The sequence below is a fragment of the Urtica dioica genome, chromosome 2 (genome assembly GCF_054948205.1).
Source record: "Urtica dioica subsp. dioica isolate 48M chromosome 2, U.dioica_male_clone48M_v1_H2, whole genome shotgun sequence".
NCBI lineage: Eukaryota > Viridiplantae > Streptophyta > Magnoliopsida > Rosales > Urticaceae > Urtica > Urtica dioica.
In genome coordinates this window covers 7,060,176-7,087,607 of record NC_142757.1, presented here as the reverse complement: position 1 = coordinate 7,087,607, position 27,432 = coordinate 7,060,176, and the positions used below count along the sequence as shown (strand labels likewise).

The window sequence follows — 27,432 nt, the reverse complement described above, 5'->3', positions numbered from 1 at the left end:
ATTTTGTGTCAAGATTGCCAAAAACCACAACTGGACACGACTCAGTATGGGTCATTGTTGACAGATTGACCAATTTAGCTCATTTCATGCCCATCAAAACCACTCACACCGTGCATAAGCTCGCTGAACTCTAAATAAAGGATATTGTACGTCTTCATGGGGTTCCTAGCTCGATTGTTTCTGACCGTGATGCTCGCTTCACATCCAGGTTCCGGAAAAGATAACAAGAGAACCTGGGGACTCGCCTGAAGTTTAGTACTGTTTTCACCCGCAAACTGATGGTTAAAGCGAACGAACGATCCAAGTGTTGGAAGATATGCTCCGAGCTTGTGTTTCAGACTTCCAGGGCTCGTGAAGTCGTTATCTTCCACTAGTTGAGTTCTCGTACAACAATAGCTATCAGGCGTCAATTGACATGGCGCCGTATGAAGCTCTATATGGGCGGAAGTGTCTCTCTTCAGTTCATTGGGATGAAACTGGTGAGAGCAAGTTTGTTGGACCTGAGATACTAGAGCAGACCACAGAAGCAGTTAAGAAAATCCAAGCTCGAATGAAAACGTCCCAGAGTTATCCGGAAAAACTACGCTGACATAGGAGGCCTCTAGAGTTTGAAACAGGAAAGAAAGTTTTTCTGAAGATCTCACCTATGCGAGGAGTTACGAGGTTTGGAAAGAAAGGGAAAACTCAGTCCAAGGTATGTTGGACCTTTTGAGATCCTTGAGCATGTAGGCCAGACAGCTTATCGCTTGGCGTTACCGCCGTCTATGTCAAACCTGCACGATGTGTTCCACATGTTCATGTTACGGAAGTACGTGTCTGACCCTTCGCATGTTCTGCAAGAGCAAGAGGTTGAGATCTCTCCTGAAATCAGATATGAGGAGCCAACCGTTGCGGTTCTCGATCGCAAAGATAAAGTCTTGAGAAACAAGACCATTCCGTTGGTCAGGTTTTGTGGAAGAGACATGTTGTAGAAGAAGCTACATCGGAGCTCGAAAGTGAGATGCAAAAGAAGTACCATGCTCTGTTTTAAGTTTCGAGGACGAAACTCTTTTAAGGGGGTAGGGATTGTAAAGGATAACTTTTGAATCTCGCCCGTTTGTAAAATTTACGAGCTTCCGTTTGTTACAATTAAATTAATGAGTGAATTATGAACGTATGAATTTATCGAGTTAATTTAAGTTCTTTTAAGGTAATGGAAAATCTCGGAATAAATAAAGGATTTATCGAGTTCATCTTGAGTAATAAATTATTTTCCGATGAAATATTCCGGAATTTAATTTAAGAAATAAATTCTCAAGGATGAGAATTATTTCCGAGAAACCTTAAATATATTTAAATTAATCGAGAACGAATGAGAATTCTCTCGGTTTTTTTTATTAAGGACAAGATTGGGAAATTTTATTTTGAAAGGACTACTATGCAACACATTGAAGGACGAGATTGAAAAGAAAAGTTGAAGAAGGGCTGTCTGGTGAGTGACGTGTCAAAAATATTGTGGGCCACTTATTTTCCGTGTGGCTAAGTGAGGAGCTGCCATGTGGTAATTTTTTTTCCTCATCTTCTTGAATTCGGACACCTCACCATTTCTCTCTTCCTTTTCCTTCTTCCTGATACTTCTTGTTGTCGCTGTTTTTCGGACAACTATTTAGGAGCCAAAGACGGTTAGACCCAAGGCCGGACCAAGTGGTCTCGTCTCGACTCGAGCGTGTCGGGCTTGGTATCCCAAGCCGTCCCTTAGCTGTAGGTGATCTCTGTCTCGTCCAAGCACCTGAAAAGTAAGCAAAGAAGGTGTGAACTACAAAGGGGAAACAGGGGGGGTGCCCCTGTTTACCTCTCCGACGCTCAACATTAGTGTGATTGAGGTGGAGTATAGAGGTTTTAGGGGTGTTTAGAGGCAAAAGCTTGAGAGAAACGAGCGAGGTACGAGTTCGGCAGCGTTTCAGTACTCAAGAATGGATTACCTGGACCAAGGGGGGTGCCTTGGTATTTATAGGCAGCAAAGGGGTGGTTTGAAGACCCCTTGGCCGAGTGAGCAAGGTTGGGCCGGCCTTGGAGGAGGGCCGGCCTTGGAGTGCCGGCCATGGAGAGCCGGCCGGCCATGGAGGAGGGCCGGCCTTGGAGTGCCGGCCTTGGAGTGCCGGCCATGGAGTGCCGGCCGGCCATGGAGGAGGGCCGGCCTTGGAGTGCCGGCCATGGAGAGCCGGCCTTGGGCGAGGGCCGGCCTTGGAGTGCCGGCCATGGAGGGCCGGCCTTGGGCGAGGGCCGGCCTTGGAGTGCCGGCCATGGAGGGCCGGCCTTGGGCGAGGGCCGGCCTTGGAGTGCCGGCCATGGAGGGCCGGCCTTGGGCGAGGGCCGGCCTTGGAGTTCCGGCCTTGGAGGGCCGGCCATGGAGGGCCGGCCTTGGGCGAGGGCCGGCCTTGGAGTGCCGGCCTTGGAGGGCCGGCCATGGAGGAGGGCCGGCCTTGGAGTGCCGGCCATGGAGGGCCGGCCGGCCATGGAGGAGGGCCGGCCTTGGAGGGCCGGCCATGGAGGAAGGCCGGCCTTGGAGTGCCGGCCTTGGAGGGCCGGCTGAGCATATGGCCGGCCATTGGCCGGCTGACCTTTGGGCCGGCGACAGGCCAGCCAAGCATATGGCCGGCCGCTGGCCGGCTGAGCATATGGCCGGCCGCCGGCCGGCTGACCCTTGGCCTGACCACCGGTTTGGGCCGGCCAAAGGCCGAGGAAAGGTTTCGCCGCTCGAGGCCTTGCACCGGTCGCATGGGTCGAGGTGACGCTTTAGTCCCTGTCGATCCGAGACGGACCGACAACATTAGCCCCCCGAGTTTCCGGTCGAGCGTAGATCGAGTGGAAACTCAAAATCTACTCTTTATACGGATGCGGGATGAGTGCTCTCGGATTTGCGTCATGAGGAATGGCCTTTGGGCGTCGCGAGGGACGACTTATTGTTTCGGGTTGATCGTGCGCGGCTTATTTTCTCGATCTAGTAGTGAGGGCGTGATCGATTAGCACGGTTTTATTGCGTTGTGCGCGTCTTGTATTCTCGACTTGCCAATGAAGGCATGATCGATTTGCACGCCTCTTTTGTCTTGCGCGTCTTGTTTTCTCGATTTGCCAACGAAGGCATAATCGATTAGCACGTCTTCTTGGTTTTGTGCGCGACTTGTTTTCTCGATTTGCCAACGAAGGCATAATCGATTTGCGCGTCTTTTTTGTATTGTGCGCGTCTTATGTTCTCGATTTGCCATCGAAGGCATAATCGATTTGCGCGTCTTTGTTTTGTTGTGCGCGTCTTATGTTCTCGATTTGCCATCGAAGGCATAATCGATTTGCGCGTCTTTTTTATATCGTGCGCGTCTTATGTTCTCGATTTGCCATCGAAGGCATAATCGATTTGCGCGTCTTTGTTTTGTTGTGCGCGTCTTATGTTCTCGATTTGCCATCGAAGGCATAATCGATGTGCGCGTCTTTTTTATATCGTGCGCGTCTTATGTTCTCGATTTGCCATCGAAGGCATAATCGATTTGCGCGTCTTTGTTTTGTTGTGCGCGTCTTATGTTGTCGATTTGCCATCGAAGGCATAATCGATTTGCGCGTCTTTTTTATATCGTGCGCGTCTTATGTTCTCGATTTGCCATCGAAGGCATAATCTATTTGCGCGTCTTTGTTTTGTTGTGCGCGTCTTATGTTCTCGATTTGCCATCGAAGGCATAATCGATTTGCGCGTCCTTTTTGTATCTTTTTTTTTTTTTTTTTTTTAGCATTGTTTCCCATTAGCCCCCCGAGTTTCTCGTGTACTTGTAGAGGAGACTAGAAATTGTAATGCAGCAAGATAAAAGACTCCGAGGTGAAATGTGATGCAATTGTCATGCACAAATAGTCAAAAATTACATCCCTGGGCCATTGGCCTTATTGAAATTCGAGATTGTCTTAAAATAAAGTGACATAATGAGAAAAGGAGACGGGCTTAGCCCACGACATGCAGCTGTGAGCTCTCCGGTTCTTCAACTGCTGCCTGGTTCATGACAGTCACCGTCGCCAGACCCTTCCTTCCCCGCCGTGGACGGCCTTCGTGCACCGTGGCCGCCCCGACCGTTCTCAGGACATACTCTTTTAATTTCCCGACTTGAATCAGGGCCTCGATCTGACGCCTAAGATGATAGAACTCGGACGTCAGATGCCCGTGATCCTGGTGGTACTCACAGAACTTGTTCCGATCCCTCTTCGCGGGATCCTTCGCTAGAGGAGCCGGACTTCCTAGCTCGTCGCGGTGCAGAGCTAGGATCCGCTCTTGCGGAGTATTCAGAGGGGTGTATGTTGATGACGCTCGGAAGCTATCAACGTGCGATGATCTTGGATCGGAGAGGGGGCGACCGTTAGGGGCCCGGCCTCCCCTGCTCCTCTTCCTCCGAGGGTCGGGACGATCTTCGTCCTGTTCTTCGCGGTGGCGACTACCTTGTCCTCCTGGCTTTCGGCCATCGCGGCCATCGAGATAGTCCTCGATTCCCATATGTGTGCGGGCTCTCGTCATCAGCTCCGCCATGTCTCGCGGGACTTGCCCGACAATGGACTTGAGGAAGTCGCTCGTGCGAACTCCCTCGGTGATCGCCGTGATGGCGTCCTTGTCGTCGAAGCCCCCGACTTTGTGAGACTCCTCGGTGAAGCGAGCGAGGTATTGTCTCAATGTCTCATCTCTCCCCTATCGAATGGAAAGGAGGTGGGTCTTCGATTTCTTTTGTGCCACAAGTGTGGCAAAGCGAGCGAGAAAGGCCTCTCGCAAGGCCCGGAAGGACGGGATGCTTCCAGGCCTCAAACTTTGGAACCACTCAAAGCCCGACCCTGTGAGGGTCAGGCTGAAGGCTTGGCAGAGGGTGGCGTCCGTCTGCCCTTGCATCGTCATCCACGTCTCATAGTGTTGGACGTGGAAGTGGGGGTCCGTATGTCCATCATAGGGGGGAATGGACGGTAACTTAAAGTTTCCCACGCATGGCTGCGCGAGGACTTGTGCGGCGAAGGGAGAGTATGACTCCTCGATCCCTCCGTACGGCCTTTGCCTCCCTGACTCCCTCATCTCGATGATTTGATTCTGGAGGCTCTGAATCATCGTGACCACGTCAAGCCCGTTAGCAGGGCCGACCGTCGGGGCCACGGGAGTCACCGGTTGGCGTTCGTTGGATGCTTGGTCCATGACATTGGCCTGAGGTCGGCCAAGAGTTGCGGCGGGGAGCGCGTCCCTTCGAGAATTTAGGCTTTGGCGGAGATCCTCCCCTCGGGAGTTTCTCTGCGCCGTCAAGCGTTCTCTAAGGTCCACGCTTGGCGCACGACGAGGCGAGGTCGCCCTTAATCGGGTCGTTCGGCGAGCGCTTCGGCTATCGGCTCCATCGTCGACCAGAGTCCCTCTCTCCTCGGCGAGGGGCCGTGTCCGGCCACCTCTTGAAACCGAAGGGGCGAGTCCCCGGGACTGTGACCGTGCCTGTTGTCGCGCCGGGTACAAAGGATCGGCCAACGCACCGTTGGCCTTCTCGGGTCGCGCTTGAGCGAGGCTAGGGGTGGCCTCGTCGGTCCTCGACTCCTCCACGTATTCGGGGTCGGAGTAATCTTGAGCAGATCGATCCTCGACGTCGTAGCCGAGGAGACCGGCGATGAGGGAGCTGTCAACGCCGGGACGGTCAAGGAGCTCCGCGAGCCGCCGGGCCGTGTCCTCTCGGAGCTCGGCCTCGGGGTCGTTCACCGGGTCTTGGGGCTGGCTCTCGCTACCGCGAGGTTGCCCTTCAAGATGGTGCGTGAGGAGTCGGAGACCGTACCTCGAGCTCGTCGCTCGGGTACCCGCGGAGGTAGTGGGAATGTGACTCATCTCTCGAGAGTCGTGAGAATAAAGGAAAAACTGGTAGAGGGAATGCGTCGTCAAGGTCGAGAGATCCCCTCCTTCTAGCGCCAAAATGTTGTCGCTGTTTTTCGGACAACTATTTAGGAGCCAAAGACGGTTAGACCCAAGGCCGGACCAAGTGGTCTCGTCTCGACTCGAGCGTGTCGGGCTTGGTATCCCAAGCCGTCCCTTAGCTGTAGGTGATCTCTGTCTCGTCCAAGCACCTGAAAAGTAAGCAAAGAAGGTGTGAACTACAAAGGGGAAACAGGGGGGGTGCCCCTGTTTACCTCTCCGACGCTCAACATTAGTGTGATTGAGGTGGAGTATAGAGGTTTTAGGGGTGTTTAGAGGCAAAAGCTTGAGAGAAACGAGCGAGGTACGAGTTCGGCAGCGTTTCAGTACTCAAGAATGGATTACCTGGACCAAGGGGGGTGCCTTGGTATTTATAGGCAGCCAAGGGGTGGTTTGAAGACCCCTTGGCCGAGTGAGCAAGGTTGGGCCGGCCTTGGAGGAGGGCCGGCCTTGGAGTGCCGGCCATGGAGAGCCGGCCGGCCATGGAGGAGGGCCGGCCTTGGAGTGCCGGCCTTGGAGTGCCGGCCATGGAGGAGGGCCGGCCTTGGAGTGCCGGCCATGGAGAGCCGGCCTTGGGCGAGGGCCGGCCTTGGAGTGCCGGCCATGGAGGGCCGGCCTTGGGCGAGGGCCGGCCTTGGAGTGCCGGCCATGGAGGGCTGGCCTTGGGCGAGGGCCGGCCTTGGAGTGCCGGCCATGGAGGGCCGGCCTTGGGCGAGGGCCGGCCTTGGAGTGCCGGCCTTGGAGGGCCGGCCTTGGGCGAGGGCCGGCCTTGGAGTGCCGGCCATGGAGGGCCGGCCGGCCATGGAGGAGGGCCGGCCTTGGAGGGCCGGCCATGGAGGAAGGCCGGCCTTGGAGTGCCGGCCTTGGAGGGCCGGCTGAGCATATGGCCGGCCATTGGCCGGCTGACCTTTGGGCCGGCGACAGGCCAGCCAAGCATATGGCCGGCCGCTTGCCGGCTGAGCATATGGCCGGCCGCCGGCCGGCTGACCCTTGGCCCGACCACCGGTTTGGGCCGGCCAAAGGCCGAGGAAAGGTTTCGCCGCTCGAGGCCTTGCACCGGTCGCATGGGTCGAGGTGACGCTTTAGTCCCTGTCGATCCGAGACGGACCGACAACACTTCTTCTTTCTTCTTCTTCCTGGTCCAGCGTGCACAACACCTGCAGAGAAACAAAGAAAAAAAAATTCGGCCAACAACAATTGATACCGAGCTTCATCGATACCATCTCTCCTCTCACTCCTTCTTCCTTTCTTCTTCACTCCGCGCCATCACTCTCACCCGAGTCTCCAACACCGCGCGCGCGCTCCGGCGAGGAGAACGTCGCCGCGAGCTCACCCAGGGCCACCGACCGTGGAGGGACACCGGGAATCAAGAGAGAGCACGCCGGAGAGTCCAATTCCTCTAAAAATGAGGTAAACATCTTGGACCCGAATTGGAATTAGGGTTGATGATTGATTTGGGGATTTTGTAATCCCGGGGTGTTTATGAGGAATTGATTGAAGATGGTTGTTATTTTTGAGCTCGTGTTTTGATGATTAAGACTTGAATTTATCAAGTGATTAGGGATTTGGTATGAATTTGAACAAGTCTTGGCTGGGTTATTTGTTTTTAGCCGTGTGGTTCTTTGTTGTGGCCGTGAGTTTTCTTGGCCGAGGGACTTGTTTCAGTTGTGAGTCCTTTTGATTGTTGGTTGAGTTAGTTCTCGGGTTGTGAAGTTATGTGAATTTGAAATCGTCGTTTGTGTTTTGAGATGAGTTGGTTCGTTTCGAGTTTGGTTAGCTCGTTGTGAGATTGAAATGTGAATTTATTGACAAGTTTGGGTTTTGTGACAAGTGATGTTATTAGTGGTTTGATTTCGGATTCTAAGTCGAGTCGGGAGTTTGGGTTTGTAAATTGACTCGATATTCATTTTTATTTCACAGCTCTGTTACAGATCAGAGAGAATCGAGCGAGAGCCGGCGGAATTGAACACGTTGAAGCCGGAAAAGTAGTGAATTCAGAACAGATTTTTAAAGCTCGATCTCACTCGTGAGTCGTTTATCGCTTTATAGCGTTAGACTCGAGTCTTAATTTTGGATTTGAGATTTGTACTCAAGGATTATTAATTATTTATTAAGAGATGTTCGAGAATTTAATTTTTGGTTAATTCATTTAGAATTCTCGGTTTGTACTATTTTCGGATTATTCATTTAATTTATTTAAGACTCGTTAAATAATGATTTCGATTTTATTTCGTACGCATTCTCTGGTACGAATTCGTACGAGTCTTGAATAAGTTTAAATTCCGAAAAGCCGGGAAATAAGTGAATTAAATTCTCGAACCCCTGAACCGACTCGCAGTGAATCCCGATAACGAACCTTAAGCTTGTCATCACCTTTCGGATCATTGACTAATGAGTTTTCAACTTTGGGTTTTAGTTTCTCGACGCCTCAGAACGTGATAACGCTCCAGGATGTGTAGAGTCACGGGAAGCGTGAAAAGCGAGGAAACTCCAGAAGTCAACCAATTTTCAGACGATCTTTTCCGGGTAAGTGAGGAGACCTAAGTCAACTACTTACCAAGGGAATAACCCTGTTTGTTTGTGCATTTGTTTGCTAGTAAACAAGAGTAGGTGAAAGCCCTAAAATGAATAAACTTAAAAGTTAAGGCTTCGGCCACTCTTGCTTGAAAACTTAGTTCGGGTATGCCCGTTAGGTTCAAATGCTAACTTGAACCAGCTTTGTTGTTGCTTTGTTGTTGTTAGATCCCTCTGCTAACCATAGAGTTTGGCTAGATTGGAGGTTACAGGAGAGCATGTTAGACTCTCGGATTCGAGCCCAGGGTAGAAGTACTGGGAGTCACATCCTGAGTCTTCAATCTAAACCACTTAACGAGCATGAAAGGGAAACCATAATTCTTTCGGGATTTATCTCGAGACGCTCTCCTGTTTGTAATTAGTTGTATACTCTATAAGCTAGAGTATCCAAATAATAAATAATGTTGTCAGTGGTACCCACGAGTTCCGACTCGTGTTGAGGACTAAGACAGTCCTGATGGCGCTGAGTACTCCACGGGAGTTGGTGAGGACACCCCGTTCTGGCAATGGGAAAGGTCGCCCCGGCGAGCCCATTTGCTGTGTCATGACGGAACGTAGCGCCGACGCCCAGACGAAGATGGTACCACTAGTGGATCCCAGACAGTTTTAAAACACTAAAGGCACTGATGACTACTGCTCGAAGTCTGAGGTTTGCTTCTTGTCATTCCAAGGGTTGTAGCAGGGGATGTTGTATAACCTTGTGGAATGGCAAGTGATAACGTAGAGCGAGGCCCCGCGTTAGGCATGCTCTTGAATCATATGTATCTGCACTCTGCATTCTTATGTGTTTGTTTGCACGTCACATGGCATTAGTCGTTTTACTTTATAGATAGACTCCCACTTACTGAGTCAATCGACTCATAGTTTTATGACCCTTGGTAATGTAGATAAGGGAAAAGCTTGTAAGCGGGAAACGAGATTGAAGACCGAGACCGAGCGCGTATTGCCTTGACCTATGGGCTATGGGGTTTCTTAATCGGGGTTAGTATCTTCTGATAAAACATTCCGGAACATATTTGTATAGGAGTCGCTATAAGACTCTAAGTTATAAAAGCGAAAAATTTCCCCGAATTTTCGCAAACTATTTTATTATATAATCTTATGAGATATTATGCTTAATTAATGTGTTTATATTATGAGTTATGTATAGATTTGAGTTGATCAGTCGTGGTTCGTGGGCGAGCTGTCGCTCGCGGGTCGTGACAGAGGCCAAGGCTTGAGAGAAACGAGCGAGGTACGAGTTCGGCAGCGTTTCAGTATTCAAGAATGGATTACCTTGACCTGGGGAGGGACCCCAATATTTATAAGCGACCAAGGGGTATTTTGGGCATCCCCTTGGCCGAGGGTCGGCTCTCGGTCGGCCATGGAGGCAATTGCCGGCTCTGGGTCGGCCTTGGAGGCAATGGCCGACTCTGGGTCGGCAATGGAGGCAATGGCCGGCTCTGGGTCGGCCTTGGAGGCAATGGCCGGCTCTGGGTCGGCCTTGGAGGCAATGGCCGGCTCTGGGTCGGCCTTGGAGGCAATGGCCGGCTCTGGGGGCCGAGCTGAGGCCGAGCTAAGGAGGCCGAGCTCAGGAGTTGGAGGCCAAGCTCATTAGACCGGAGGTCGGCCAAGGAGCCGGCGGCCGAGCTCATGAGACCGGAGGTCGGCCAAGGAGCTGGAGGCCGAGCTCATGAGACCGGAGGCCAGCCATGGAGCCGGAGGCCGGCCTTGGGTCGGGAGAGTCTCGGGGTGGTCGCTATCACGGCCGTCGCTGCTCTACCGGGCCGAGATGGACCGGTAACATTAGCCCCCCGAGTTTCCGGTCGAGCGTAGGTCGAGTGGAAACTCAAAATCTATGCTTTCATGCGGATGCGGGATGAACGCTCTCGGGTTTGCGAGCATGCCGTAGAAGGGCTTTCAATGCATCGCGGGGGATGGCCTCTGGTGCGTCGCGAGGGACGGCCTTTGCATGTCACGAGGGATGGCTTTACGCGTGCCCTACATTATCGACATACTATCATAGTCGACTCGCACAGTTTTGTCGGTGCGCGTCTTATTTTCTCGACTTACCAGCGAAGGCGTAATCGATTTGCGCGACTCGGGCCTCGGGGGGCCCTGGTGTCATATTCATGTGACCGGGTTTCCCGCGGACGCTGGCTAGACCACATACGTCCGGCGGACGCTAGCCTTTGAAGCCCATTTGTGACTCGCTGCCTTTCGGCTCACGAGCTGGGCGGCGAGCGTGGTGCCACATTTGCGTGGGGAGGTTTTCCGTGGACGCTGGCTAGACCAGATACGCCTGGCGGACGCAAGCCTTTGAAACCCATTCGCAACTCGCTCCCTTTCGGCTCACGAGCTGGGCAGCGAGCGCGGTGCCACATTTGCGTGGCGAGGTTTTACGTGGACGCTGGCTAGACCAGATACGCCCGGCGGACTCAAGCCTTTGAAACCCATTTGAAACTCGCTGCCTTTCGGCTCACGAGCAGGGCGGCGAGCGCGGAGCCACATTTGCGTGGCGAGGTTTCCCGTCGACGCTGGCTAGACCAGATACGTCCGGCGGACGCAAGCCTTTGAAACCCATTTGAAACTCGCTGCCTTTCGGCTCACGAGCTAGGCGGCGAGCGCGGAGCCACATTTGCGTGGCGAGGTTTCCCGTGGACGCTGGCTAGACCAGATATGTCCGGCGGACGCAAGCCTTTGAAACCCATTTGAAACTCGCTGCCTTTCGGCTCACGAGCTGGGCGGCGAGCGCGGAGCCACATTTGCGTGGCGAGGTTTCCCGTGGACGCTGGCTAGACCAGATACGTCCGGCGGATGCAAGCCTTTGAAACCCATTTGAAACTCGCTGCCTTTCGGCTCACGAGCTGGGCGGCGAGCGCGGAGCCACATTTGCGTGGCGAGGTTTCCCGTGGATGCTAGATAGACCAGATACGTCCGGCGGACGCAAGCCTTTGAAACCCATTTGAAACTCGCTGCCTTTCGACTCACGAGCTGGGCGGCGAGCGCGGAGCCACATTTGCTTGCCGAGGTTTCCCGTGGACGCTGGCTAGACCAGATACGTCCGGCGGACGCAAGCCGTTGAAACCCATTTGAAACTCGCTGCTTTTCAGCTCACGAGCTGGGCGGCGAGCGCGGAGCCACATTTGCGTGGCGAGGTTTCCTGTGGACGCTGGCTAGACCAGATACGTCCGGCGGACGCAAGCCTTTGAAACCCATTTGAAACTCGCTGCCTTTCAGCTCACGAGCTGGGCGGTGAGCGCGGAGCCACATTTGCGTGGCGAGGTTTCCCGTGGACGCTGGCTAGACCAGATACGTCCGGCGGACGCAAGCCTTTGAAACCCATTTGAAACTCGCTGCCTTTCGGCTCACGAGCTGGGCGGCGAGTGCGGAGCAACATTTGCATGGCGATGTTTCCCATGGACGCTGACTAGACCAGATACATCCGGCGGACGCAAGCCTTTGAAACCCATTTGAAACTCGCTGCCTTTCGGCTCACGAGCTGGGCGGCGAGCGCGGAGCCACATTTGCTTGGTGAGGTTTCCCGTGGAGGCTGGCTAGACTAGATACGTCCGGCGGACGCAAGCCTTTGAAACCCATTTGAAACTCGCTGCCTTTCGGCTCACGAGCTGGGCGGCAAGCGCGGAGCGATATTTCCGTGGCGAGGTTTCCCGTGGATGCTGGCTAGACCAGATACGTCCGGCGGACGCAAGCCTTTGAAACCCATTTGAAACTCGCTGCCTTTCGGCTCACGAGCTGGGCGGCGAGCGCGGAACCACATTTGCGTGGCGAGGTTTCCCGTGGACGCTGGCTACACCAGATACGTCCGGCGGACGCAAGCCTTTGAAACCCATTTGAAACTCGCTGCCTTTTGGCTCACGAGCTGGGCGGCGAGCGCGGAACAACATTTGCGTGGTGAGGTTTCCCGTGGACGCTGGCTAGACCAGATACGTCCGGCGGACGCAAGTCTTTGAAACTCATTTGAAACTCGCTGCCTTTCGGCTTACGAGCTTGGCGGCGAGAGCGGAGCCACATTTGCGTGGTGAGGTTTCCCGTGGACGCTGGCTAGACCAGATACGTCCGGCGGACTCAAGCCTTTGAAACCCATTTGAATACTCTGCCTTTCGGCTCACGAGCTGGGCGGCGAGCGCGGAACCACATTTGCGTGGTGAGGTTTCCCGTGGACGCTGGCTAGACCAGATACGTCCGGCGAACGCAAGCCTTTGAAACCCATTTGAAACTCTCTGCCTTTCGGCTCACGAGCTGGGTGGTGAGCGCGGACCCACATTTGCTTGTCGAGGTTTCCCGTGGACGCTGGCTAGACCAGATACGTCCGGCGGACGCAAGTCTTTGAAACCCATTTGAAACTCGCTGCCTTTCGGCTTACGAGCTTGGCGGCGAGAGCGGAGCCACATTTGCGTGGTGAGGTTTCCCGTGGACGCTGGCTAGACCAGATACGTCCGGCGGACGCAAGCCGTTGAAACCCGTTTGAAACTCGCTGCCTTTCGGCTCACGAGCTGGGCGGCGAGCGCGGAGCCACATTTGCATGGCGAGGTTTCCTGTGGACGCTGGCTAGACCAGATACGTCCGGCGAACGCAAGCCTTTGAAACCCATTTGAAACTCTCTGCCTTTCGGCTCACGAGCTGGGTGGTGAGCGCGGAGCCACATTTGCTTGTCGAGGTTTCCCGTGGACGCTGGCTAGACCAGATACGTCCGGCGGACGCAAGCCTTTGAAACCTATTTGAAACTCGCTGCCTTTCGGCTCACGAGCTGGGCGGCGAGCGCGGAGCCACATTTGCGTGGCGAGGTTTCCCGTGGACGCTGGCTAGACCAGATACGTCCGGCGGACGCAAGCCTTTGAAACCCATTTGAAACTCGCTGCCTTTCGACTCACGAGCTGGGCGGCGAGCGCGGAGCCACATTTGCGTGACGAGGTTTCCCGTGGACGCTGGCTAGACCAGATACGTCCGGCGGACGCAAGCCTTTGAAACCCATTTCAAACTCGCTGCCTTTCGGCTCACGAGCTGGGCGGCGAGCGCGGAGCCACATTTGCGTGGCGAGGTTTCCCGTGGACGCTGGCTAGACCAGATACGTCCGGCGGACGCAAGCCTTTGAAACCCATTTGAAACTCGCTGCCTTTCGGCTCACGAGCTGGGCGGCGTGCGCGGAGCCACATTTGCGCGGTGAGGTTTCCCGTGGACGCTGGCTAGACCAGATACGTCCGGCGGACGCAAGCCTTTGAAACCCATTTGAAACTAGCTCCCTTTCGGCTCACGAGCTGGGCGGCGAGCGCGGAGCCACATTTGCGTGGCGAGGTTTCCCGTGGACGCTGGCTACACCAGATACGTCCGGCGGATGCAAGCCTTTGAAACCCATTTGAAACTCGCTGCCTTTCGGCTCACGAGCTGGGCGGCGAGCGCGTAGCCACATTTGCGTGGTGAGGTTTCCCGTGGACGCTGGCTAGCCCAGATACGTCCGGCGAACGCAAGCCTTTGAAACCCATTTGAAACTCGCTGCCTTTCGGCTCACGAGCTGGGCGGCGAGCGCGGAGCCACATTTGCGTGGTGAGGTTTCCCGTGGACGCTGGCTAGACCAGATACGTCCGGCGAACGCAAGCCTTTGAAACCCATTTGAAACTCTCTGCCTTTCGGCTCACGAGCTGGGTGGTGAGCGCGGAGCTACATTTGCTTGGCGAGGTTTCCCGTGGACGCTGGCTAGACCAGATACGTCCGGCGGACGCAAGCCTTTGAAACCGATTTGAAACTCGCTGCCTTTCGGCTCACGAGCTGGGCGGCGAGCGCGGAGCCACATTTGCGTGGTGAGGTTTCCCGTGGACGCTGGCTAGACCAGATACGTCCGGCGAACGCAAGCCTTTGAAACCCATTTGAAACTCGCTGCCTTTCGCCTCACGAGCTGGGCGGCGAGCGCGGAGCCACATTTGCGTGGCGAGGTTTCCCGTGGATGCTGGATAGACCAGATACGTCCGGCGGACGCAAGCCTTTGAAACCCATTAGAAACTCGCTGCCTTTCGGCTCACAAGCTGGGGGGCGAGCGCGGAGCGACATTTGCTTGGCGAGGTTTCCCGTGGACGCTGGCTAGACCAGATACGTCCGGCGGACGCAAGCCGTTGAAACCCGTTTGAAACTCGCTGCCTTTCGGCTCACGAGCTGGGCGGCGAGCGCGGAGCCACATTTGCATGGCGAGGTTTCCTGTGGACGCTGGCTAGACCAGATACGTCCGGCGGACGCAAGCCTTTGAAACCCATTTGAAACTCGCTGCCTTTCGGCTCACGAGCTGGGCGGCAAGCGCGGAGCGACATTTGCGTGGCGAGGTTTCCCGTGGACGCTGGCTAGACCAGATACGTCCGGCGGACGCAAGCCTTTGAAACCCATTTGAAACACGCTGCCTTTCGGCTCACGAGCTAGGCGGCGAGCGCGGAGCCACATTTGCGTGGCGAGGTTTCCCGTGGACGCTGGCTAGACCAGATACGTCCGGCGGACGCAAGCCTTTGAAACCCATTTGAAACTCGCTGCCTTTCGGCTCACGAGCTGGGCGGTGTGCGCAGAGCCACATTTGCATGGCGAGGTTTCCCGTGGACGCTGGCTAGACTAGATACGTCCGGCGGACGCAAGCCTTTGAAACCCATTTGAAACTCGCTGCCTTTCGGCTCACGAGCTGGGAGGCAAGCGCGGAGCGACATTTGCGTGGCGAGGTTTCCCGTGGACGCTAGCTAGACCAGATACGTCCGGCGGACGCAAGCCTTTGAAACCCATTTGAAACTCGCTGCCTTTCGGCTCACGAGCTGGGCGGCGAGCACGGAGCCACATTTGCGTGGCGAGGTTTCCCGTGGACGCTGGCTAGACCAGATACGTCCGGCGGACGCAAGCCTTTGAAACCCATTTGAAACTTGCTGCCTTTCGGCTCACGAGCTGGGCGGCGAGCGCGGAGCCACATTTGCGTGGCGAGGTTTCCCGTGGACGCTGGCTAGCCCAGATACGTCCGGCGGATGCAAGCCTTTGAAACCCATTTGAAACTCGCTGCCTTTCGGCTGACGAGCTGGGCGGCGAGCGCGGAGCCACATTTGCGTGGCGAGGTTTCCCGTGGATGCTAGATAGACCAGATACGTCCGGCGGACGCAAGCCTTTGAAACCCATTTGAAACTCGTTGCCTTTCGGCTCACGAGCTGAGCGGCGAGCGCGGAGCCACATTTGCTTGCCGAGGTTTCCCGTGGACGCTGGCTAGACCAGATACGTCCGTCGGACGCAAGCCGTTGAAACCCATTTGAAACTCGCTGCTTTTCGGCTCACGAGCTGGGCGGCGAGCGCGGAGCCACATTTGCGTGGCGAGGTTTCCTGTGGACGCTGGCTAGACCAGATACGTCCGGCGGACGCAAGCCTTTGAAACCTATTTGAAACTCGCTGCCTTTCAGCTCACGAGCTGGGCGGTGAGCGCGGAGCCAGATTTGCGTGGCGAGGTTTGCCGTGGACGCTGGCTAGACCAGATACGTCTGGCGGACGCAAGCCTTTGAAACCCATTTGAAACTCGCTGCCTTTCGGCTCACGAGCTGGGCGGTGAGTGCGGAGCAACATTTGCATGGCGAGGTTTCCCATGGACGCTGACTAAACCAGATACATCCGGCGGACGCAAGCCTTTGAAACCCATTTGAAACTCGCTGCCTTTCGGCTCACGAGCTGGGCGGCGAGCGCGGAGCCACATTTGCTTGGTGAGGTTTCCCGTGGAGGCTGGCTACACTAGATACGTCCGGCGGACGCAAGCCTTTGAAACCGATTTGAAACTCGCTGCCTTTCGGCTCACGAGCTGGGCGGCGAGCGCGGAGCCACATTTGCGTGGTGAGGTTTCCCGTGGACGCTGGCTAGACCAGATACGTCCGGCGAACGCAAGCCTTTGAAACCCATTTGAAACTCGCTGCCTTTCGCCTCACGAGCTGGGCGGCGAGCGCGGAGCCACATTTGCGTGGCGAGGTTTCCCGTGGATGCTGGATAGACCAGATACGTCCGGCGGACGCAAGCCTTTGAAACCCATTAGAAACTCGCTGCCTTTCGGCTCACAAGCTGGGGGGCGAGCGCGGAGCGACATTTGCTTGGCGAGGTTTCCCGTGGACGCTGGCTAGACCAGATACGTCCGGCGGACGCAAGCCGTTGAAACCCGTTTGAAACTCGCTGCCTTTCGGCTCACGAGCTGGGCGGCGAGCGCGGAGCCACATTTGCATGGCGAGGTTTCCTGTGGACGCTGGCTAGACCAGATACGTCCGGCGGACGCAAGCCTTTGAAACCCATTTGAAACTCGCTGCCTTTCGGCTCACGAGCTGGGCGGCAAGCGCGGAGCGACATTTGCGTGGCGAGGTTTCCCGTGGACGCTGGCTAGACCAGATACGTCCGGCGGACGCAAGCCTTTGAAACCCATTTGAAACACGCTGCCTTTCGGCTCACGAGCTGGGCGGCGAGCGCGGAGCCACATTTGCGTGGCGAGGTTTCCCGTGGACGCTGGCTAGACCAGATACGTCCGGTGGACGCAAGCCTTTGAAACCCATTTGAAACTCGCTGCCTTTCGGCTCACGAGCTGGGCGGTGTGCGCAGAGCCACATTTGCATGGCGAGGTTTCCCGTGGACGCTGGCTAGACTAGATACGTCCGGCGGACGCAAGCCTTTGAAACCCATTTGAAACTCGCTGCCTTTCGGCTCACGAGCTGGGAGGCAAGCGCAGAGCGACATTTGCGTGGCGAGGTTTCCCGTGGACGCTGGCTAGACCAGATACGTCCGGCGGACGCAAGCCTTTGAAACCCATTTGAAACTCGCTGCCTTTCGGCTCACGAGCTGGGCGGCGAGCACGGAGCCACATTTGCGTGGCGAGGTTTCCCGTGGACGCTGGCTAGACCAGATACGTCCGGCGGACGCAAGCCTTTGAAACCCATTTGAAACTCGCTGCCTTTCGGCTCACGAGCTGGGCGGCGAGCGCGGAGCCACATTTGCGTGGCGAGGTTTCCCGTGGACGCTGGCTAGCCCAGATACGTCCGGCGGATGCAAGCCTTTGAAACCCATTTGAAACTCGCTGCCTTTCGGCTCACGAGCTGGGCGGCGAGCGCGGAGCCACATTTGCGTGGCGAGGTTTCCCGTGGATGCTAGATAGACCAGATACGTCCGGCGGACGCAAGCCTTTGAAACCCATTTGAAACTCGCTGCCTTTCGGCTCACGAGCTGAGCGGCGAGCGCGGAGCCACATTTGCTTGCCGAGGTTTCCCGTGGACGCTGGCTAGACCAGATACGTCCGGCGGACGCAAGCCGTTGAAACCCATTTGAAACTCGCTGCCTTTCGGCTCACGAGCTGGGCGGTGAGTGCGGAGCAACATTTGCATGGCGAGGTTTCCCATGGACGCTGACTAAACCAGATACATCCGGCGGACGCAAGCCTTTGAAACCCATTTGAAACTCGCTGCCTTTCGGCTCACGAGCTGGGCGGCGAGCGCGGAGCCACATTTGCTTGGTGAGGTTTCCCGTGGAGGCTGGCTACACTAGATACATCCGGCGGACGCAAGCCTTTGAAACCCATTTGAAACTCGCTGCCTTTCGGCTCACGAGCTGGGCGGCAAGCGCGGAGCGACATTTGCGTGGCGAGGTTTCCCGTGGACGCTGGCTAGACCAGATACGTCCGGCGGACGCAAGCCGTTGAAACCCATTTGAAACTCGCTGCTTTTCGGCTCACGAGCTGGGCGGCGAGCGCGGAGCCACATTTGCGTGGCGAGGTTTCCTGTGGACGCTGGCTAGACCAGATACGTCCGGCGGACGCAAGCCTTTGAAACCTATTTGAAACTCGCTGCCTTTCATCTCACGAGCTGGGCGGTGAGCGCGGAGCCACATTTGCGTGGCGAGGTTTCCCGTGGACGCTGGCTAGACCAGATACGTCTGGCGGACGCAAGCCTTTGAAACCCATTTGAAACTCGCTGTCTTTCGGCTCACGAGCTGGGCGGTGAGTGCGGAGCAACATTTGCATGGCGAGGTTTCCCATGGACGCTGACTAGACCAGATACATCCGGCGGACGCAAGCCTTTGAAACCCATTTGAAACTCGCTGCCTTTCGGCTCACGAGCTGGGCGGCGAGCGCGGAGCCACATTTGCTTGGTGAGGTTTCCCGTGGAGGCTGGCTACACTAGATACGTCCGGCGGACGCAAGCCTTTGAAACCCATTTGAAACTCGCTGCCTTTCGGCTCACGAGCTGGGCGGCAAGCGCGGAGCGACATTTGCGTGGCGAGGTTTCCCGTGGACGCTGGCTAGACCAGATACGTCCGGCGGACGCAAGCCTTTGAAACCCATTTGAAACTCGCTGCCTTTCGGCTCACGAGCTGGGCGGCGAGCGCGGAGCCACATTTGCGTGGCGAGGTTTCCCGTGGACGCTGGCTAGACCAGATACGTCCGGCGGACGCAAGCCTTTGAAACCCATTTGAAACTCGCTGCCTTTCGGCTCACGAGCTGGGCGGCGTGCGCAGAACCATATTTGCATGGCGAGGTTTCCCGTGGACGCTGGCTAGACCAGATACGTCCGGCGGACGCAAGCCTTTGAAACCAATTTGAAACTAGCTGCCTTTCGGCTCACGAGCTGGGCGGCGAGCGCGGAACCACATTTGCGTGGCGAGGTTTCCCGTGGACGCTGGCTACACCAGATACGCCGGCGGACGCAAGCCTTTGAAACCCATTTGAAACTCGCTGCCTTTCGGCTCACGAGCTGGGCGGCGAGCGCGGAACCACATTTGCGTGGTGAGGTTTCCCGTGGACGCTGGCTAGACCAGATACGTCCGGCGGACGCAAGTCTTTGAAACTCATTTGAAACTCGCTGCCTTTCGGCTTACGAGCTTGGCGGCGAGAGCGGAGCCACATTTGCGTGGCGAGGTTTCCCGTGGACGCTGGCTAGACCAGATACGTCCGGCGGACGCAAGCCTTTGAAACCCATTTGAAACTCGCTGCCTTTCGGCTCACGAGCTGGGCGGTGTGCGCAGAGCCACATTTGCATGGCGAGGTTTCCCGTGGACGCTGGCTAGACTAGATACGTCCGGCGGACGCAAGCCTTTGAAACCCATTTGAAACTCGCTGCCTTTCGGCTCACGAGCTGGGCGGTGTGCGCAGAGCCACATTTGCATGGCGAGGTTTCCCGTGGACGCTGGCTAGACTAGATACGTCCGGCGGACGCAAGCCTTTGAAACCCATTTGAAACTCGCTGCCTTTCGGCTCACGAGCTGGGAGGCAAGCGCGGAGCGACATTTGCGTGGCGAGGTTTCCCGTGGACGCTGGCTAGACCAGATACGTCCGGCGGACGCAAGCCTTTGAAACCCATTTGAAACTCGCTGCCTTTCGGCTCACGAGCTGGGCGGCGAGCGCGGAGCCACATTTGCGTGGCGAGGTTTCCCGTGGACGCTGGCTAGACCAGATACGTCCGGCGGACGCAAGCCTTTGAAACCCATTTGAAACTCGCTGTCTTTCGGCTCACGAGCTGGGCGGTGAGTGCGGAGCAACATTTGCATGGCGAGGTTTCCCATGGACGCTGACTAGACCAGATACATCCGGCGGACGCAAGCCTTTGAAACCCATTTGAAACTCGCTGCCTTTCGGCTCACGAGCTGGGAGGCAAGCGCGGAGCGACATTTGCGTGGCGAGGTTTCCCGTGGACGCTGGCTAGACCAGATACGTCCGGCGGACGCAAGCCTTTGAAACCCATTTGAAACTCGCTGCCTTTCGGCTCACGAGCTGGGCGGCGAGCGCGGAGCCACATTTGCGTGGCGAGGTTTCCCGTGGACGCTGGCTAGACCAGATACGTCCGGCGGACGCAAGCCTTTGAAACCCATTTGAAACTCGCTGTCTTTCGGCTCACGAGCTGGGCGGTGAGTGCGGAGCAACATTTGCATGGCGAGGTTTCCCATGGACGCTGACTAGACCAGATACATCCGGCGGACGCAAGCCTTTGAAACCCATTTGAAACTCGCTGCCTTTCGGCTCACGAGCTGGGCGGCGAGCGCGGAGCCACATTTGCTTGGTGAGGTTTCCCGTGGAGGCTGGCTACACTAGATACGTCCGGCGGACGCAAGCCTTTGAAACCCATTTGAAACTCGCTGCCTTTCGGCTCACGAGCTGGGCGGCAAGCGCGGAGCGACATTTGCGTGGCGAGGTTTCCCGTGGACGCTGGCTAGACCAGATACGTCCGGCGGACGCAAGCCTTTGAAACCCATTTGAAACTCGCTGCCTTTCGGCTCACGAGCTGGGCGGCGAGCGCGGAGCCACATTTGCGTGGCGAGGTTTCCCGTGGACGCTGGCTAGACCAGATACGTCCGGCGGACGCAAGCCTTTGAAACCCATTTGAAACTCGCTGCCTTTCGGCTCACGAGCTGGGCGGCGTGCGCAGAACCATATTTGCATGGCGAGGTTTCCCGTGGACGCTGGCTAGACCAGATACGTCCGGCGGACGCAAGCCTTTGAAACCAATTTGAAACTAGCTGCCTTTCGGCTCACGAGCTGGGCGGCGAGCGCGGAACCACATTTGCGTGGCGAGGTTTCCCGTGGACGCTGGCTACACCAGATACGCCGGCGGACGCAAGCCTTTGAAACCCATTTGAAACTCGCTGCCTTTCGGCTCACGAGCTGGGCGGCGAGCGCGGAACCACATTTGCGTGGTGAGGTTTCCCGTGGACGCTGGCTAGACCAGATACGTCCGGCGGACGCAAGTCTTTGAAACTCATTTGAAACTCGCTGCCTTTCGGCTTACGAGCTTGGCGGCGAGAGCGGAGCCACATTTGCGTGGCGAGGTTTCCCGTGGACGCTGGCTAGACCAGATACGTCCGGCGGACGCAAGCCTTTGAAACCCATTTGAAACTCGCTGCCTTTCGGCTCACGAGCTGGGCGGTGTGCGCAGAGCCACATTTGCATGGCGAGATTTCCCGTGGACGCTGGCTAGACTAGATACGTCCGGCGGACGCAAGCCTTTGAAACCCATTTGAAACTCGCTGCCTTTCGGCTCACGAGCTGGGAGGCAAGCGCGGAGCGACATTTGCGTGGCGAGGTTTCCCGTGGACGCTGGCTAGACCAGATACGTCCGGCGGACGCAAGCCTTTGAAACCCATTTGAAACTCGCTGCCTTTCGGCTCACGAGCTGGGCGGCGAGCGCGGAGCCACATTTGCGTGGCGAGGTTTCCCGTGGACGCTGGCTAGACCAGATACGTCCGGCGGACGCAAGCCTTTGAAACCCATTTGAAACTCGCTGCCTTTCGGCTCACGAGCTGGGCGGCGAGCGCGGAGCCACATTTGCGTGGCGAGGTTTCCCGTGGACGCTGGCTAGCCCAGATACGTCCGGCGGATGCAAGCCTTTGAAACCCATTTGAAACTCGCTGCCTTTCGGCTCACGAGCTGGGCGGCGAGCGCGGAGCCACATTTGCGTGGCGAGGTTTCCCGTGGACGCTGGCTAGACCAGATACGTCCGGCGGACGCAAGCCTTTGAAACCCATTTGAAACTCGCTGCCTTTCGGCTAACGAGCTGGGAGGCAAGCGCGGAGCGACATTTGCGTGGCGAGGTTTCCCGTGGACGCTGGCTAGACCAGATACGTCCGGCGGACGCAAGCCTTTGAAACCCATTTGAAACTCGCTGCCTTTCGGCTCACGAGCTGGGAGGCAAGCGCGGAGCGACATTTGCGTGGCGAGGTTTCCCGTGGACGCTGGCTAGACCAGATACGTCCGGCGGACGCAAGCCTTTGAAACCCATTTGAAACTCGCTGTCTTTCGGCTCACGAGCTGGGCGGTGAGTGCGGAGCAACATTTGCATGGCGAGGTTTCCCATGGACGCTGACTAGACCAGATACATCCGGCGGACGCAAGCCTTTGAAACCCATTTGAAACTCGCTGCCTTTCGGCTCACGAGCTGGGAGGCAAGCGCGGAGCGACATTTGCGTGGCGAGGTTTCCCGTGGACGCTGGCTAGACCAGATACGTCCGGCGGACGCAAGCCTTTGAAACCCATTTGAAACTCGCTGCCTTTCGGCTCACGAGCTGGGCGGCGAGCGCGGAGCCACATTTGCGTGGCGAGGTTTCCCGTGGACGCTGGCTAGACCAGATACGTCCGGCGGACGCAAGCCTTTGAAACCCATTTGAAACTCGCTGCCTTTCGGCTCACGAGCTGGGAGGCAAGCGCGGAGCGACATTTGCGTGGCGAGGTTTCCCGTGGACGCTGGCTAGACCAGATACGTCCGGCGGACGCAAGCCTTTGAAACCCATTTGAAACTCGCTGCCTTTCGGCTCACGAGCTGGGCGGCGAGCGCGGAGCCACATTTGCGTGGCGAGGTTTCCCGTGGACGCTGGCTAGACCAGATACGTCCGGCGGACGCAAGCCTTTGAAACCCATTTGAAACTCGCTGTCTTTCGGCTCACGAGCTGGGCGGTGAGTGCGGAGCAACATTTGCATGGCGAGGTTTCCCATGGACGCTGACTAGACCAGATACATCCGGCGGACGCAAGCCTTTGAAACCCATTTGAAACTCGCTGCCTTTCGGCTCACGAGCTGGGCGGCGAGCGCGGAGCCACATTTGCTTGGTGAGGTTTCCCGTGGAGGCTGGCTACACTAGATACGTCCGGCGGACGCAAGCCTTTGAAACCCATTTGAAACTCGCTGCCTTTCGGCTCACGAGCTGGGCGGCAAGCGCGGAGCGACATTTGCGTGGCGAGGTTTCCCGTGGACGCTGGCTAGACCAGATACGTCCGGCGGACGCAAGCCTTTGAAACCCATTTGAAACTCGCTGCCTTTCGGCTCACGAGCTGGGCGGCGAGCGCGGAGCCACATTTGCGTGGCGAGGTTTCCCGTGGACGCTGGCTAGACCAGATACGTCCGCCGGACGCAAGCCTTTGAAACCCATTTGAAACTCGCTGCCTTTCGGCTCACGAGCTGGGCGGCGTGCGCAGAACCATATTTGCATGGCGAGGTTTCCCGTGGACGCTGGCTAGACCAGATACGTCCGGCGGACGCAAGCCTTTGAAACCAATTTGAAACTAGCTGCCTTTCGGCTCACGAGCTGGGCGGCGAGCGCGGAACCACATTTGCGTGGCGAGGTTTCCCGTGGACGCTGGCTACACCAGATACGCCGGCGGACGCAAGCCTTTGAAACCCATTTGAAACTCGCTGCCTTTCGGCTCACGAGCTGGGCGGCGAGCGCGGAACCACATTTGCGTGGTGAGGTTTCCCGTGGACGCTGGCTAGACCAGATACGTCCGGCGGACGCAAGTCTTTGAAACTCATTTGAAACTCGCTGCCTTTCGGCTTACGAGCTTGGCGGCGAGAGCGGAGCCACATTTGCGTGGCGAGGTTTCCCGTGGACGCTGGCTAGACCAGATACGTCCGGCGGACGCAAGCCTTTGAAACCCATTTGAAACTCGCTGCCTTTCGGCTCACGAGCTGGGCGGTGTGCGCAGAGCCACATTTGCATGGCGAGGTTTCCCGTGGACGCTGGCTAGACTAGATACGTCCGGCGGACGCAAGCCTTTGAAACCCATTTGAAACTCGCTGCCTTTCGGCTCACGAGCTGGGAGGCAAGCGCGGAGCGACATTTGCGTGGCGAGGTTTCCCGTGGACGCTGGCTAGACCAGATACGTCCGGCGGACGCAAGCCTTTGAAACCCATTTGAAACTCGCTGCCTTTCGGCTCACGAGCTGGGCGGCGAGCGCGGAGCCACATTTGCGTGGCGAGGTTTCCCGTGGACGCTGGCTAGACCAGATACGTCCGGCGGACGCAAGCCTTTGAAACCCATTTGAAACTCGCTGCCTTTCGGCTCACGAGCTGGGCGGCGAGCGCGGAGCCACATTTGCGTGGCGAGGTTTCCCGTGGACGCTGGCTAGCCCAGATACGTCCGGCGGATGCAAGCCTTTGAAACCCATTTGAAACTCGCTGCCTTTCAGCTCACGAGCTGGGCGGCGAGCGCGGAGCCACATTTGCGTGGCGAGGTTTCCCGTGGATGCTAGATAGACCAGATACGTCCGGCGGACGCAAGCCTTTGAAACCCATTTGAAACTCGCTGCCTTTCGGCTCACGAGCTGGGTGGCGAGCGCGGAGCCACATTTGCTTGCCGAGGTTTCCCGTGGACGCTGGCTAGACCAGATACGTCCGGCGGACGCAAGCCGTTGAAACCCATTTGAAACTCGCTGCTTTTCGGCTCACGAGCTGGGCGGCAAGCGCGGAGCCACATTTGCGTGGCGAGGTTTCCTGTGGACGCTGGCTAGACCAGATACGTCCGGCGGACGCAAGCCTTTAAAACCTATTTGAAACTCGCTGCCTTTCAGCTCACGAGCTGGGCGGTGAGCGCGGAGCCACATTTGCGTGGCGAGGTTTCCCGTGGACGCTGGCTAGACCAGATACGTCTGGCGGACACAAGCCTTTGAAACCCATTTGAAACTCGCTGCCTTTCGGCTCACGAGCTGGGCGGTGAGTGCGGAGCAACATTTGCATGGCGAGGTTTCCCATGGACGCTGACTAGACCAGATACATCCGGCGGACGCAAGCCTTTGAAACCCATTTGAAACTCGCTGCCTTTCGGCTCACGAGCTGGGCGGCGAGCGCGGAGCCACATTTGCTTGGTGAGGTTTCCCGTGGAGGCTGGCTACACTAGATACGTCCGGCGGACGCAAGCCTTTGAAACCCATTTGAAACTCGCTGCCTTTCGGCTCACGAGCTGGGCGGCAAGCGCGGAGCGACATTTGCGTGGCGAGGTTTCCCGTGGACGCTGGCTAGACCAGATACGTCCGGCGGACGCAAGCCTTTGAAACCCATTTGAAACTCGCTGCCTTTCGGCTCACGAGCTGGGCGGCGAGCGCGGAGCCACATTTGCGTGGCGAGGTTTCCCGTGGACGCTGGCTAGACCAGATACGTCCGGCGGACGCAAGCCTTTGAAACCCATTTGAAACTCGCTGCCTTTCGGCTCACGAGCTGGGCGGCGAGCGCGGAGCCACATTTGCGTGGCGAGGTTTCCCGTGGACGCTGGCTAGCCCAGATACGTCCGGCGGATGCAAGCCTTTGAAACCCATTTGAAACTCGCTGCCTTTCGGCTCACGAGCTGGGCGGCGAGCGCGGAGCCACATTTGCGTGGCGAGGTTTCCCGTGGATGCTAGATAGACCAGATACGTCCGGCGGACGCAAGCCTTTGAAACCCATTTGAAACTCGCTGCCTTTCGGCTCACGAGCTGGGTGGCGAGCGCGGAGCCACATTTGCTTGCCGAGGTTTCCCGTGGACGCTGGCTAGACCAGATACGTCCGGCGGACGCAAGCCGTTGAAACCCATTTGAAACTCGCTGCTTTTCGGCTCACGAGCTGGGCGGCGAGCGCGGAGCCACATTTGCGTGGCGAGGTTTCCTGTGGACGCTGGCTAGACCAGATACATCCGGCGGACGCAAGCCTTTGAAACCTATTTGAAACTCGCTGCCTTTCAGCTCACGAGCTGGGCGGTGAGCGCGGAGCCACATTTGCGTGGCGAGGTTTCCCGTGGACGCTGGCTAGACCAGATACGTCTGGCGGACGCAAGCCTTTGAAACCCATTTGAAACTCGCTGCCTTTCGGCTCACGAGCTGGGCGGTGAGTGCGGAGTAACATTTGCATGGCGAGGTTTCCCATGGACGCTGACTAGACCAGATACATCCGGCGGACGCAAGCCTTTGAAACCCATTTGAAACTCGCTGCCTTTCGGCTCACGAGCTGGGCGGCGAGCGCGGAGCCACATTTGCTTGGTGAGGTTTCCCGTGGAGGCTGGCTACACTAGATACGTCCGGCGGACGCAAGCCTTTGAAACCCATTTGAAACTCGCTGCCTTTCGGCTCACGAGCTGGGCGGCAAGCGCGGAGAGACATTTGCGTGGCGAGGTTTCCCGTGGACGCTGGCTAGACCAGATACGTCCGGCGGACGCAAGCCTTTGAAACCCATTTGAAACTCGCTGCCTTTCGGCTCACGAGCTGGGCGGCGAGCGCGGAGCCACATTTGCGTGGCGAGGTTTCCCGTGGACGCTGGCTAGACCAGATACGTCCGGCGGACGCAAGCCTTTGAAACCCATTTGAAACTCGCTGCCTTTCGGCTCACGAGCTGGGCGGCGAGCGCGGAGCCACATTTGCGTGGCGAGGTTTCCCGTGGACGCTGGCTAGCCCAGATACGTCCGGCGGATGCAAGCCTTTGAAACCCATTTGAAACTCGCTGCCTTTCGGCTCACGAGCTGGGCGGCGAGCGCGGAGCCACATTTGCGTGGCGAGGTTTCCCGTGGATGCTAGATAGACCAAATACGTCCGGCGGACGCAAGCCTTTGAAACCCATTTGAAACTCGCTGCCTTTCGGCTCACGAGCTGGGTGGCGAGCGCGGAGCCACATTTGCTTGCCGAGGTTTCCCGTGGACGCTGGCTAGACCAGATACGTCCGGCGGACGCAAGCCGTTGAAACCCATTTGAAACTCGCTGCTTTTCGGCTCACGAGCTGGGCGGCGAGCGCGGAGCCACATTTGCGTGGCGAGGTTTCCTGTGGACTCTGGCTAGACCAGATACGTCCGGCGGACGCAAGCCTTTGAAACCTATTTGAAACTCGCTGCCTTTCAGCTCACGAGCTGGGCGGTGAGCGCGGAGCCACATTTGCGTGGCGAGGTTTCCCGTGGACGCTGGCTAGACCAGATACGTCTGGCGGACGCAAGCCTTTGAAACCCATTTGAAACTCGCTGCCTTTCGGCTCACGAGCTGGGCGGTGAGTGCGGAGTAACATTTGCATGGCGAGGTTTCCCATGGACGCTGACTAGACCAGATACATCCGGCGGACGCAAGCCTTTGAAACCCATTTGAAACTCGCTGCCTTTCGGCTCACGAGCTGGGCGGCGAGCGCGGAGCCACATTTGCTTGGTGAGGTTTCCCGTGGAGGCTGGCTACACTAGATACGTCCGGCGGAC

At 57.1% G+C, this 27,432-nt stretch overlaps 1 protein-coding gene and 1 long non-coding RNA gene across 2 annotated transcripts; both read left to right on the top strand.

The window, feature by feature from the left end:
* Window positions 1-415: 415 nt before the first annotated feature.
* On the top strand, window positions 416-971 carry LOC149404037 (uncharacterized). The gene is made up of 2 exons (XM_089604175.1): window positions 416-566; window positions 730-971. Exons 1-2 carry the CDS (start codon window positions 416-418, stop codon window positions 969-971), a joined length of 393 nt encoding a protein of 130 aa, XP_089460301.1.
* Window positions 972-7,867: 6,896 nt separating this feature from the next.
* On the top strand, window positions 7,868-9,670 carry LOC149404036 (uncharacterized). Its single transcript, XR_016295517.1, has 3 exons — window positions 7,868-7,961; window positions 8,352-8,461; window positions 9,397-9,670. It is a non-coding gene; the product is annotated as an uncharacterized LOC149404036 (long non-coding RNA).
* The last annotated feature ends 17,762 nt before the right edge of the window (window positions 9,671-27,432 follow it).